We start from the raw sequence: 13,570 nt of genomic DNA, 5'->3' as shown, positions 1-13,570 counted from the left end.
AAGTTCTACCAGGAATACCATAAAAGAAAACCCTTGGGTATTTTAACTTCTGAAAACAAACAAAACTAAACTAAACTTAAAACAAGATGTGGTATGTAAGTAATACTATAGTAGAAAGCTCTTTTGAACTTTAAATAGTTCAATCTCTCCTCAGGAAATGGTACAAACGTGGATATGTATGTACAAATACTCAAGTACTCTATATATGTATGCACACACACACAAAGAGATACACAGTACTGGAATGTGAATGAAGGCTGAGCAGAAGACATTTTATTTCATTGGTGTCTGGCGTACCACAATCAGGCTCTACGTGTGCACACTGCTGCTATGACATGACATTCAAAAGAAGCAAGTTGGGAATTACAGTGATAAGAACTGGAAATAAAAGTAATTTGCGTAATGTGACAGAGGATCGGGGAAGCTGCGGACTGCTTTGGGTGAACCCACCTGCTTCCCCATCACAGCAGACCGAGAGGCTCAAGTGAGATCAAGAGGCCTGATATCACCCCAAACACATCCCCCTCTAAAATCACAGAATCATTAAGGTTCGAAAAGCCCTCCAAGACCATCTGGTCCAACCATCCCCCAACGCCACCCACTAACCCATGTCCCTAAGCGCCACGTCCAACCTGTCCTTGAACACCCCCTGGGACGGTGACTCCACCACCTCCCTGTGCAACCCGTCCCAACGCCTGACTGCTCTTTCTGAGAAGAAATGTCGCCTCATTTCCCACCTGAACCTCCCCTGCCGCAACTCGAGGCCATCCCCTCTGGCCCTATCAGTAGAGAAGAGGCCGACCCCAGGTCCCCACAACTTCCCGGTCGCGTGAAGGAGCCCCCACCCGGCACAGCCCGGGGCCGTTTTTACCTTCCAGCACCTCCCACCTCCTGCGCACCCCGCAGCCCTCCCCAGCCCGCCCCCGACCCCGGGGGAAGGTCCCGGCGGCGCCTGGCAGCCGCCCGCCCCCATCTTGTGGGGCCGCCGAGCCGAGCCGAGTCCCCCCCCTCCCAGCCCCGCCACCCGCCTCCATGGCAGCGGTGCCGCCCGGCTCCCCCCCCCGCCGCCCCTGCGAGTGGGGAGTCCCACGGCTGCTCCCCCCCCGCCCACCAGCCCGATGGAACAGGCCCGAGGAAGGGGCGCTACCCCCCCCCCCCCGCTCCCTGGGATGATTGACAGCCCCAGTGGTCAATCGGCTCCTTCTCTTGTCCCCTAGGCAACGCAGCGCCCGCCCTCGGGGGAGGGCGGGGGGAGCGGGAGAGGCGGGCGGGAATGTTTACAAACAAGATCAGGGAGTAGAGGGATGGGGGGGAGCAGGGGGGCGGAGCCAACGATTGGCGCAGCCGCCGAGCCAATGAGAGAAGGCGCCGCTGGGCGGAAGGGCGGGGGGCGGTGCGCGGAGCGCTCTCTACCCAATAGCCGCTGGGGGCCGCGGGCGCGCGGACCAATCAGCGCTCGGCGGGCAGGGAGGGGGCGCTGCGAGGAGCGGCTGCTGCTCGGCCGCTCGCTCCCCCCCCCCCCCCCTTTCCCTTCGGCTCGGCTCGGCTCGGCTCGGCTCGGCTCGGCGCCGTGCCGCGGGGCGGGGAGGGCGGCCGGAGCGAGGGGGAGGGGAGCCGCAAGGACATGGGCCGGCCCTGAGGGCCGGGGGAGGGCAGCCTACGTGTGTGTGTGTGAGTGTGTGTGTGTGAGTGAGTGAGCGCCTCCCCGGCCCCCGCTCCCCGCTCGTTGCCGGGTGTATTTCACCCAGCTCCTATGGCCCCGGCTCCCCGCCAAGTGAAAAAATAAAATAAGAATAAAGCCAAAAAAAACACCCGCCCGGGGCCGGACCATGGAGGGACCCTCGGGCCCGGCGGAGGACGGCGCCCGGCCGCTGCTCACCGTCAGGCACGAGCTGCGCAACGGTGAGTGGGGGGGGGGGGGGGTGAGGGGGGCGTGAAATGGCGGCCGGGGGCGCTGAGGGGAGCGGCCGGGCCCGGGGGGGCGCTGGGGAGGAAGGGGCCGGGAGAGTTGTGTGGGACCGGGGAGGGAAGCTCCGGGGGGACAGAGGAAGGAGAGGGGGGGAAGGAGCGCTGAGGGGGGGCCGCTTCGCCCTCTGGGCGTGTGTCGGGTGGGTGCGAGCCCCTGTCCCGCTGCCCCGTGGTGCGGGTGCTGTTGGAGGAGGTGAGGGGCCGCAGATGAGGCTCCTGGGGATGTTCTAATAGTCCGTCAGACTTTTATGGCTCTGTCAGTGTGGGTGGGGGGCTGGTTATCGCGGTCCTAAATTCCGCAGCTCTCTGTGGCAGCTTTCTGTGACAGCTTTTCTCTGACCTGGGCGAAATGCCGGAATTGTAGGGTGAGGAGCGTGCCAGCCTGCAGCCGCCCAGTTACCGGGCTGCTCAGCCCGTGGAGCCTGGCTTACCTCCATCCTTCCTCCAAGACCCTCTGGAGCCACAGTCCGGCGTGTTTCCACACGTTGGACCTCTCAGAAATGCTGTGCTGTGGGCTGTTGTGTTATGGAAAATCTTGATATATTTTTAATAGGGACTCTGTGCTTCTCTGAAGTTTCCAGGCAACTTGACTGCTGCAGTAGATCTAGAACTTACTGTTAATTCAGAAGTGCATGTAACATGTAGTCAGGTTATAGATTCTTTCTGTTTATTAACATGGAGGTGCTATTAACCGTGACCTTCATTCCTTTTCTCTCCCCTTCTTTTCCCCTTGTCTCCATTATTAAGTAAAAGTAACTGTAGGGTGATGTTCATCTTGAAAGTTTGAGACAAGCACCCCTGGGTTAACGTGGCTGACTTTCTTTACTGGACCACTTGGGAATGCAGATGCTGTTGCTGAGGTTTTTTTGATAACGCTCAGCTTTCGGTCACTCAGGTCTAGGGGCTCTGTAGATGTACCCCAGTGGAGCATAGCTATCACTGCAGCTTGGGAGGGGAAAAAAAGGCTCTCTTCCTGATAGCTACGCAGAAGCCAAAGAGGCAGTAGTTTCCTTCTTTCAAGAAGAATAAAAAAAAAAAGAAGTGGTGGAATGCATATTTGTCTTGTTAGGTATTGCTAGATTTCAGTGTGCGGGAAACATGTAGGGGAAAGGACACGGCACACATTTACTCCATAGAAATCTAGACATAGCTAGATAACTATTTTCTAGAAGTTGAGGCAGCACATATCCCTGTAGGATAGCTGTGTAAAGATAGTTTGAAAATAAACACATTCACTGACACTAGACAAAGAGCTGTCTAACAGCATAATACACATATGTTTTGATCCTGATCTTTAAGCTTTATAGATTCAGGAAGTACTGATACTTGATCTTAATTTTTTAAAAAAAATAATAATCTTGGGCTTGTTGGTCTCTTTTTAAGCTTCTGAAATTCCTTTAGTGGGATTCAGTCGCTTCTTCCCTCCTCATTTTCTTCTCCTTATTAAGTATTTAGAAAACTGCTTCTGAAAAATGCTTTCTAGCAATGGCTTGTCTATTTCTGGAACATCAGGGTGGAGGAGGGAGCTGCTCTGTCATGTACTCCTGGGAGACTCCTACTCCTGAAGGTGTCAATAGTGTCATCACTATGCAAGGCATATCAAGATATTGTCTCAGAACTTGTCTCTACACAAAGCACGGAGATAGGATAATTGGAAGAGAAAAGTTGCCATCAGCTTTCTTTTGTGTAGAAATAGGCAATTAGTAATCTCTAGGATACTTTGGATGCTTTTCTTATTTTTTTTTTTTTTTGTACTGGGTCTGGCTGTGTGGGTGCTTAGCTGCTGGCTGGGGTCAACCCACCCCAGTTTTAAAACATGCAGCACGATTATTTTCACTTCATTTTGGGACAGAGGGTGACGGTACGCCTAACAGGAATTGTAGCCGTAGGATCCTTGTTGCTTTAAAATACTGAGGTTGTATGCCATGAATATTCTTTTAATGTGTGATTTGTTTAGATTCCAGAGTTCCCCTCCTCTGTGTGTTTTCTTTGATGTTGCTAGCTCTGTGACTAATTGAATGATTTACGGAGTTGCATATCGAAACTAGCTGTCAGTTGGCAGATGAAAAAGAGGTCAGTCCTCGCAGCGCTTTGGAAGAATGTACTATTGTGGTAGAAATAGTGGCTTCTTTGAGAAGGGAGTGTCTCATTTTCATGTTGTGGAAGTTGTTGCTTGAACCTCTTGATAACAGAAAGTCATTCAAAGTATGAAGAATTAGGTATTCAAATCAGCTAAGCGCAGGTGAACCTGTAGTTACGCTTTGTAATTACTCGAGTCTTGAAATTGCTCTAAAACTGTGAAGCCGGTTAGAGACAGGCATCGACTGCAGTCAAGTGAGTAAGTGAACATACTATAAAACTCGGATTTCAGATGAAAAGAGTATCTTCAAGAATAAAACAGATGATTGCTGTTACCTTCAAGCCAGTATTGCAGCATATGAAAATGCACAGCTACAGCGTATGTAGTGTTATTTCTATGCTGTAGAGATTCTACACAGCACTCAGCTGCTTGTTAACCCTATCATACCATGGTCTGACTTCTTTTAAACTTCGGCTTTGAATTTATAATCCTGTCTTTGATAGGATCTGTCTTAATTTTAGCTCTATATCCCACGTTCTTATGGCACTGAAAGTCATTCTCTATTGCTTGACCAAAAGCAAGTGCTGAAAAAACATCAGTTCACAGGCGTGTAGATTGGTTCTGTGATAGGGAAGGAGCTGTGGTGCACAGTGCTTGAGTGCCTCTGTGAGATGCCATGTACTTTGCCAGATTACAATGATTGGGTACCGCTCTGTGTATGTATTTTTTATTTTAATGATGCAAAGAATCAGATTTTCCTTGTACTGGTGGGCAAGCTGTATACATGCATTTGCTTCAGTGATTTTTCCTTTGGTTGGTTGTTTTATAGATTAGACACAGCAGTGACTTTTAGAACACATTTCAGTTAATAGTGATGTTTTTTCCCTAATGTATTTAGCAACTGATTTATTTTATTTGTATTTTTTTTTTAATTTTCATAAGAGATTGTCATACAAACCCTTTTTTCCTCAGTAGAAACTCACAACTCAGCCACTTCAGAATAGCCACCAGCTCCTTTTGCTTACACTGGGAAGGAAGTGAGCTTGTGGGGAAAGTGGAATCCCCGTCTCTTGTCAGGAAGTCAAAGAAAAAACATAACAAAGATCAAATGATAGGAACTGGTGACTGTCTTTGACTGTTACTGAAGCTTTCCAGTGAAAATAATAAGAAAATGAAAATTTCAGGATGATCTGTTTCTTGTATCTCATAAGGGAAAAGGTTGTGTTCTTGAAGGCTAACCTTAGAGTTGTTACAGCTTCACATCTGTTTTGGAGACCTAAGGAGCTAGGTATTATTTACAGTGGAAAAAATACTGTAATTGCCTCTTTACATTTTCTGTTCCCTGGTTGTGCCAAGGAACCGCACAATGACAAACATAAAGCCTATTAGAGAACAATTTATGTGTGATGGGGAAGGATATGGGCAGAGGAAAGAGCTGTGATGTGGATAAGTAAGAAGAAAATAAACTGCTAACAGTGAGGTGTTTTTTTTTTTTTTCCACTTCTGTTTGCTTCTTTCATAGTTCTTGATTTTGGCAGGGAGGTGGGGGGGGGGGGGGGGGGGGGAGGAAGGATTAAAGGATCCTGAGCTTCAGTGTGTGTGACTAGCTGGGAGGCTGCCGATCTTGCAGTGAGTACCTTCACTTCCAGCATTGCCCAGTGAGGGGCAAGGATGAGAAAACTGGGATTTTGAAGCAAACATGAGACAGATCATGAATGTACGGGCGATAGGCAGTGTATATGTTTAGGATTTTGGACTGGAGAACTTGTGTTAGTTTGCAGTTTGTTTGTCTGACCATACTATATGGCATGGGAAAAGTCATGTGAAGCCCAGAAGTCAACCCAGCGATGGGCTGCGGCACTGCAGACAGTTTGGAGCAGCAGGATAATTTGGAACTTCCACGTGAGCCAAACAGCCTCGTTTATAATTGCACATGGAACTATGAAAGGCTTAAGATAACTCATGGGATCTTTGAAGGGTTTAATATTACAAATTCTGAGTTACCCCTTACTGAGTGAGAGCTTAAACTGGAATAGATTTATTTGTAAACTATAAAATAGCTCGTTGTTTGTTCATATTGCATCGTAAGGCCTTGTGGAGATTCCTGTGCCTAAAAAAGATGATGAAATCATGCGTTAAATAGAGAATTCAGCCTCTGCGATGGAGCTACACCTGGCACCTCTACTGTATTCTTTCTATTTTTACTTTTAGAAGGAAACATGTTTATGAAAGTTTAAAGATTCTTACACAAAGTATCGTTTAAAAAGTAACAGATTTTTTTATCTGACTGTACTAATTCTGTGTATTGTTTAGATATTGGGAGATATTAATAGTTGAATATTTCATAGCTCAGATTGTTCAACTTTTCTCTTTTAATCACTGAGATAAATGTGCTCTGGTATTGCTTTCAAGTGAGTTTATGAATATTGCTTAATACTACTTAAATCTCTGGATTTTATGCTTTCAAAATTGTTGCTTTTTGTAGTCCAGGAATCTCCTGTTATTTATCTTCTAGTAACTCAGTCAGCTTTGATTATGAATGAGCAGAGCGACTATCGCTTTGTTTGTTTTTTTTCAGGCTTTGGAATCTAATAAGCCCGGCTGAACTGATCTATAAAAAGGTCTGGTACCTTCAGGCTCTTGTTGCTTAGAATAGCTATATTCTATGAAGTGTCTCGTGTAGATGAGGACTACCAGTCAGTCTGCTGTTCAAACTGGTTCCAAAGTATTTTAAATATGTTGGTTTAAAAGCTCATGCTGGATTCCACAAAAGATTTGGGAACCTTATATGCCACTTCGGTGCATTTTAGGCTCTTATTTAAGACACAATTCAGAAAACACTTGCCGGAGTTGCTTAAACTTATGTGAGAGCCTGGGTGTCTGAGGGTGTGATTTGTAGCTCTGTTTTTGACATAAATATTTCTGTTGGATCTCCTTCGTTGCTTGGCATCATTTGTCAATATCTTCTGGTAAATGTTCTTTTTTTGCGCCATTGTACAATCCTAATGATGAAGTGCAAGCTCTGCTAAGATCTCTTTGCTTCTGACATGTTCTGTAGAAAGGCAGATGGCCTGGTTAATGAAGGACTTGCGTTGCAGTCATTTTATTTGTTGTTTGTGTTTTGTTTTGGTATCTATTGTGACTGTTGACACTTATAAATATTTTATGCTGGCTTGAACAGTTAGTCATAAAAGCTTTACCTGAGAGAGCATCATTTTGAAGATAGTTCTTAAGCTTTCCTAGTTATTGCCTGCATAAGCTAACACATTACTTCTATAACTGTAAAGAGAGCCCGTGACTATTTCTTTTCCTTTCTTTCTTTCTTGCTTTGAAGTGGTATACTAATCTCCGTTGATAGAGAAGGCCAAATTTGATTCATACCTTGTTCTTGGATATCGTTTCTGGTTTGAAAAGGTATGCATAGTCTTCAGACAGCTGTTATTTTGAGTTAGCTGTTTCAACTCATTCTTTGGTATTCAATTATAGCAGCTTGATACATTAGCATGTTACCTAACTACTTTTTTTTTTTTTTTTTTTGCTGTTACATGATGTATACAGTTACTGTGCTTTGAGCTTCTAGTTAATGATGGAGATGCTTCGGGGTTGAATCTTGGTGACCTCATAGTGATTCATCGTACAGTAATGACAGACCTCATGGCTCAATCACTTCTGTAATAGCAAAAGGGTACTGCTGATGAATGCAAATGGATTTTAACATGAAGCATTTTCCGATTCAGACTATTGTCAGTCTGCATTGTTAATCTCAGATACCCACGCTTGTATTTTCATTGCAGCTTCTGATGTACAAACGATAACTTTGGTGGGATAGTCTTCTGCAGCTTCAGTCCGTGTTAATCATGGCTATGATGTTTTCCTGTTGTCTTTCCCACAGCATTTCACACTTCTGAGTTTCCACTTACTGTGTTACACTTAGCTAGTACTTCAGAAGGTTTTTGTTACCTTTGGCTGTGTAAAGCTTTGGTTTCCAGGCCTTCCAGAATAGGATCAATGGCTTTGAGGTCTTGAATATTTTTCAGCTCAAATGGCCTTGTCCTTAAGTATCTGGTAATATAAATGATGAACAATTGTCATCAACGTTACCCTATTTGTGATTCTAGAGCGCAGGGTAGCATGAGTTGTATTTTCCCTTCTTTGATGTGAGTTCAGAACTGTGGGCATGTTTTATTTTTACTCTTTTTCTTTTAACCTAAGAAAAATGTAGGTAGTCCTTGAGGTGGTGTCCTTTGAAACAAAAGGTTGTGTGATGGCTCCTTGGCCTGATTAAATGATACTCTTGTTCAGTGACCTGACGATTATTAGTTGGTGGTAGTTTTTCAGATTTAAAGGACCATGGAATATTTTTCAATTCCCTTCACAAATAAATCTCAGTTGTTATAACAAGATACAATCAAAGTGTAATTTTATATACATAGCAGAAAAACAGTACAACATGCTAGATGCATTTTCATCAGTGTCTAATGAGCAACAGTTGTGTGGTTTTGGTTATGTGTTTATGTGTTTGGGATTGTTTTGCCTTTTTTTTTTTTTTGGTGTTGTTGTGTCCCTCCATTCTCCCCTCCTTGCCCAAGAATATTCGAGTTTTGGTCAATTTCAAGGAAAAACACCCACTGTTGACTCTGACTGAGGGATGATCTTGATTTTTATGTTCTTACAACTTTGAAAACCAGCATTTGTTCTTTGTTGCTGTGACTTAAAAGGTTAGATCAGTTCCGTGGGTAGAGGTGGGCCATTCCCTGAAGCAATGGGTTACAATCAAGTTGATCATGGCACCAGGCTTCAGACACCTGGTAATCTGATATACAACAGATATTTTCCTGTCCCATTTTCCTTCTTGCTTTCTCTGCTTAAAGCGTGTGAGGTTCATGGCTCTGTTCAGTAAACCAGCAGAGCTGGTCTCACGTTGCTGAGAATAGCAGAGGAGTTGCAGCTTTCAGGCAGAGCTTGTCTTTGAAGGCTCCTTGATCTAGTTCAGTGGAGGAGACTCCAGTTTCATCTTTCTGCTTCAAAACCTGTAAGACATGGAGTGTAGAAACAGAGGAGATACCACACTTTAATGTAAAAACAACTGTTGTTGAATTATTATTTATTTATTAAGATGATAAAAATACAGTTTAAAGCAAGTAGAGTCACTACACAGTACCACCTTGCACAGTTCTCTATTCATGCTGGGCCATCTCAAAGTTCAAGTATTGCTCAGGTGACAGTGCCAAGTCCTATGTCATCTGCAGGTACTCCACCAAGTAGAAATATGTTGTCCTGATTCCCAGAGTCACAGACCGCTCTGCTTCCCTGGAGGTGAGAACAGCAGTACTGATCTTCCTGCTTTGGTGTCCCTGCATGTGGAGGTTTGTCTTCACAGTGGGAATCTTTCTAGACGTTTGCTTTCTTCAGAGGTGATGACCAGGACTGATACCATTATTTCCTTTTTGTTTTCATGGTTGGCCATTATATCTGGCCTTTCGTTTCAGTCTGTTTCTCTCTTTCTGGCTTGATCACTTGTATCTTGCTGTAACCATCACCTGTGTACCATAGAAAATCTGTAAATAGAAACTTCCTAATTGTGCACCTATGCAGTTAGCTTGTCTCCTAGAATGTGTTGTGATCCTGCTGCTTGTGCTGTTTTCTTCCTGATGTACCACTGTCTATAAACTGCTGTGCGATGCGTAGCTTCAGATTGCTTGTGGAGAAACTCTTGTCCTATTGACTTGGGTAGTACCTTCTTCATGCCCAAGTTCAGTTCCCTTCCTTTGTACTTCTCAGATAATCTGTCAATACACTTGAAGAAAAAGGGCATGGAGAACAAAAGTCTTCCGTTTCCAAACTCCTGGGAACTGTTACCTTGTAATTGTGAAAGCAGTCTTTGTGAAAAGTCTTCAGTGGCTGTTTGGGTTCTTACTGAGTGGCTGGTGAACATAAAATTGATCTTTGGGATTTGCACTCCTCAAAGCAAGTTCAAGGAAGTATCAGTATAGCGACCTTAGTTCTGGAGAAGCTGTGCCACATCTCGATGTCACAAAGTGCATCTGCTTTCAGCAGATGATGGCAAAGAACTGCTCCAGGAGCGTCTCTGGAAAGAACGCGGTGTCGGCACCACAAGCTCTTCAGCCTGCGTTTCTTGGCTGGTGATTTTAGAGAGGGACTGAGTGCAGACACTGTTGGATCAAGCCATTGCCTGGCACGGCAGTGCTGGGAGAAGCACTGTCTGGGGGAATTGTTAATCTTTTCCTGTAGCTTTGAAGACCTATTATTAATGTTTTTATTTTATTCAAGATAGGGGATAATTCTGCTTTTCTTCATGGACAGTAATTCTGAGAGACAGTTTGTGTGTCCCAAGTGCTCTATCATACTTCCATGTGTTATGCAGCTCTTTTTAGTCTTTTGGTCTTGTGGGATGGCCCTTTTCTTCAGTATCATGTAAAAATAATGAGGTGGGACTTTTTTTTTTTATAGTGAAAGTATGCTTATTCGTGATACTGTTTTCCATTTCTGTTATGAAAATAATGTTACAATAACTTGCAAGGCATTTCTTTCTATTCTTTTTTAAGGCAATTAAACATTCTAAATTGAAGTAAAATGGGATTAAGTGGATAGTGCAAAATTATGGTTCCCATTGGAACAAGTACATAATAGTTCAAACTAATCATCATTCAACTATTTACTGTCACAACTATTTAATCCCACAAAAGTGGGAAAAGTTTTGCTAGTGTTATTGAATGTGGAATACAAGTTCAATTGAGTTTATAGTTAGTTCAAATTAATGGGCAGAGTTCAGGACTTGTTCTCTTTTTTTAGGATTATAGCCTCTACAGTGCTGCAAATCTTTGGCGTGTTATTAGTGTTTCTCTGTTCTGTTCTCTCGGTCTTCTTGTTCAGTTCCAAGAACACAGCAGCACTAAATGACTGTTTCTCCTTCTAGAAGAGCATTTAATTATAAAGTCTTCTGCTGACAGCTCTTAAAGGATATGAGATGGTAAAAACCTTTTTGGAGTACTCCATAATGGAAGATCGCTGCATAATGGAAGTGAAATGTTTCTTACTAGTCTGAGTCCAGCATTCATTTAGCTAGTGTCGAGAGAAGTTCTGTCTCGAATCTCTTCGGTGACACCCACTGCTTCATTAAAACTGTGGCCACTGACACCGGTCTCCTTTGGATCATTTCATGACTCCTGCTGTCCCTGGTAGGAAATGCAGTTTTGAAACTGACCGTTGAGTTCTGTTGTCAGTGCTTGTTAAGAAGAGTAGTATGCAATATTCAGCTGCTCCAAGACAGGTTGCTTTCTGAGTGTGACGTGACTTGCTGAAGTTATTACAGATATTCACTCAGTCTAGCTTTGCCTTACCTGCTGTTATTCTCTTGGTAGATGGGTACATCGTACTGCTGACTTCTGACTGTGATGTAGCACTACCAACAGTATTTGTTCTGTTTGCAGTGAAAATTGTCCAGCAAGCTTCAGTTCAACTCATGTGATGCATAATAATTGATTTGCTGAGGATTCTGGTACTAAGTCTTGCCTACTACATGTTATTAAAACAGAAAAGTGCTATTTTTGTGATCAGTTCCAATAATAATTTTTGGTCTGTTTTTTTATTGCATATAACATTAGAATAACTTGTAGACTCTGTCAGAGTTGCAAAAGTCATTGTTATGTATGCTTCTATTTGTACAAGCAAAAAAAATCCAAAAGCTCTTTTAGGCTTTCTAATCTAATAATTTCAAGTGTTCTGTCTTCACTTACTCCAAGTTTGATTAATCCTTTGTAAAAATGAATGATAGGAATTGAAAGTAATACTTCAGATGAGATTTCATCAGTGCCTGGCATGAGAGCACTAATGTTACCCTATCCCCACTAGATGCATTTTGTGTATGTGTACAGATTCCTAGGATTGTTGGAACAAGTTATGAATTTGCTTTTTCACTTGTTTAATGGGTTATTTTTTTATACTTGTTCTTTGCAGAGATGTCTTTCTGAAGCTTAGTTTTCTGTTTGTTTTGAGCTGTTGAGTTACTACAGTTTGGTGAATGGTGAACTTAAATTGTGACAATGAATTCAGAAAGCTCAGTGTCTTGATGAATTTTCTCGGAGATAATAAATTCTGATGTGCTTTGATGAATGGGATAAGTTAATTTCATCATCTCCTGTCAAAGTTTTCCTTTTATGGTTAAGAGATCTTCATACTTGAAATCTGTGTTGCTGCTACTGAAAGCTTCTTGCATATCTTTTTTTTTTTTTAAACTAGCCTTTAGCCATACAGTTTGGCATGAAGCTACTTTGCGAGGCATTCTTTTAGCAGCCATGACAGCCTGTGCAGCTTCTGCTGCTTGGTGCTGCATCCTTAATTGTGCTAGTAAAACTGTTTATGCAGCTGCTCATTTAAGTGGATCAGGAACTGAACTTGGCTTAGAATAATCAAACTTCTTTACTTTTTTGGCTTACTGCTTTTAATCTGGATCGTTTCACTGAGCAGTTTTGCTGCATGTGCTGCAGTCACGTTGTTACAAATGGCTGCTGAATGTTATGGTAGGAATGAAAGATGGAAAAGATTGGAGCTGCTTAAGGCTTTCTTTCAGCAGCTTATAAAGGCAAAAAAACCAGAAACCCTTTCTTTTAAATAGGGCTCTTCATTTCCATGCTTAGAAAATCGTGTTAGACAAAAAATACTCAGTTGCGTAGAATGTGGAGCCCCCTCCTTCCAAACTCTCCAGCAAAGGAAACAACTTTGTTTCAGCCTTGTTTTTTCCACAGGTGTGGGTCTAGTAGACTCAAGGTCTTTCCCTCTCAGTAGTAGCAGAAATTCTTTTTAGGTTTAATAATTCTATATTAAATGTGTGAATAGTGATGGGAGCTCTGTTTACGTCATCCCAAGCACCATATAATCCGGGGACATGACGGTATTCAGGGTGCTAAGGAAGACCTGATTGCTGTCTGCAACTGTGTGACTGGAAATTACAGAGAAGGTAGTCCTAGACTTTTCTCAGTGGTGTACAGTGATAGGATAAAAGATAACGGATACAATCTGGAACATGGGAAATGCCAGTTTAATATTAGGGACAGAAAACATTACTGTGGTGGGGGTGGTTAAATATCTGAAACAGTTTGCCCAGGGGAGGCTGTGGATCTTAGTCCTTGGGGTTGTTAATGGCTCTGCTGGTTGTGCCCCTGATCAATGTGATCACATTACCTGTTTGGAGCAGAAGTTTGGACTAGGTGGGCTTGAATTTGGGTTCTGTGAAGATCAATAGGAGTAAGAAAATGTTGCTCTCCCGTGCTTTTCAATTTCTAGTACAGTATGCTAGTGGAATGTCCGCTTAGTGTTGCTTATTTCATTCAGCTGCTAACTTGTTTTTACTGAACCTACAGTAGTATGTCAAAATGATGTTTCAGTGTTATTACATATCTCACATGTTCTTTTTTTTTCCCCTTCAGCGAATTTGACAGGCCACGCAGAGAAAGTTGGCATTGAAAACTTTGAACTCTTGAAAGTTCTTGGAACAGGGGGTAA

The 13,570-nt window shown here is 43.3% G+C and overlaps 2 protein-coding genes across 9 annotated transcripts in view; one reads left to right on the top strand and one right to left on the bottom strand.

Moving 5' to 3' along the window:
- DGLUCY (D-glutamate cyclase) overlaps window positions 1-914 on the bottom strand; it is a 41,945-nt gene extending 41,031 nt beyond the window's left edge. For 2 of the 8 annotated variants that reach the window (XM_048070464.2, XM_048070460.2), the window contains exon 1: window positions 738-858. The gene's annotated coding sequence lies outside the window, so the exon portion shown is untranslated. The other 6 variants (XM_048070469.2, XM_048070468.2, XM_048070465.2 and 3 more) reach the window with 4 other exon arrangements.
- A 605-nt stretch (window positions 915-1,519) lies between these two features.
- Window positions 1,520-13,570, top strand: part of RPS6KA5 (ribosomal protein S6 kinase A5) — a 79,756-nt gene continuing 67,705 nt past the window's right edge. The window contains exons 1-2 of the mRNA XM_066998262.1: window positions 1,520-1,902; window positions 13,495-13,566. Of these exons, the coding sequence (XP_066854363.1) occupies window positions 1,830-1,902; window positions 13,495-13,566 (145 nt within the window). The 5' untranslated portion in view covers window positions 1,520-1,829. The remainder of the gene's footprint in view (window positions 1,903-13,494; window positions 13,567-13,570) is intronic.

The sequence above is a fragment of the Anser cygnoides genome, chromosome 5 (genome assembly GCF_040182565.1).
Source record: "Anser cygnoides isolate HZ-2024a breed goose chromosome 5, Taihu_goose_T2T_genome, whole genome shotgun sequence".
NCBI classification, from domain to species: domain Eukaryota; kingdom Metazoa; phylum Chordata; class Aves; order Anseriformes; family Anatidae; genus Anser; species Anser cygnoides.
This window is presented reverse-complemented; position numbering and strand designations above follow the sequence as displayed.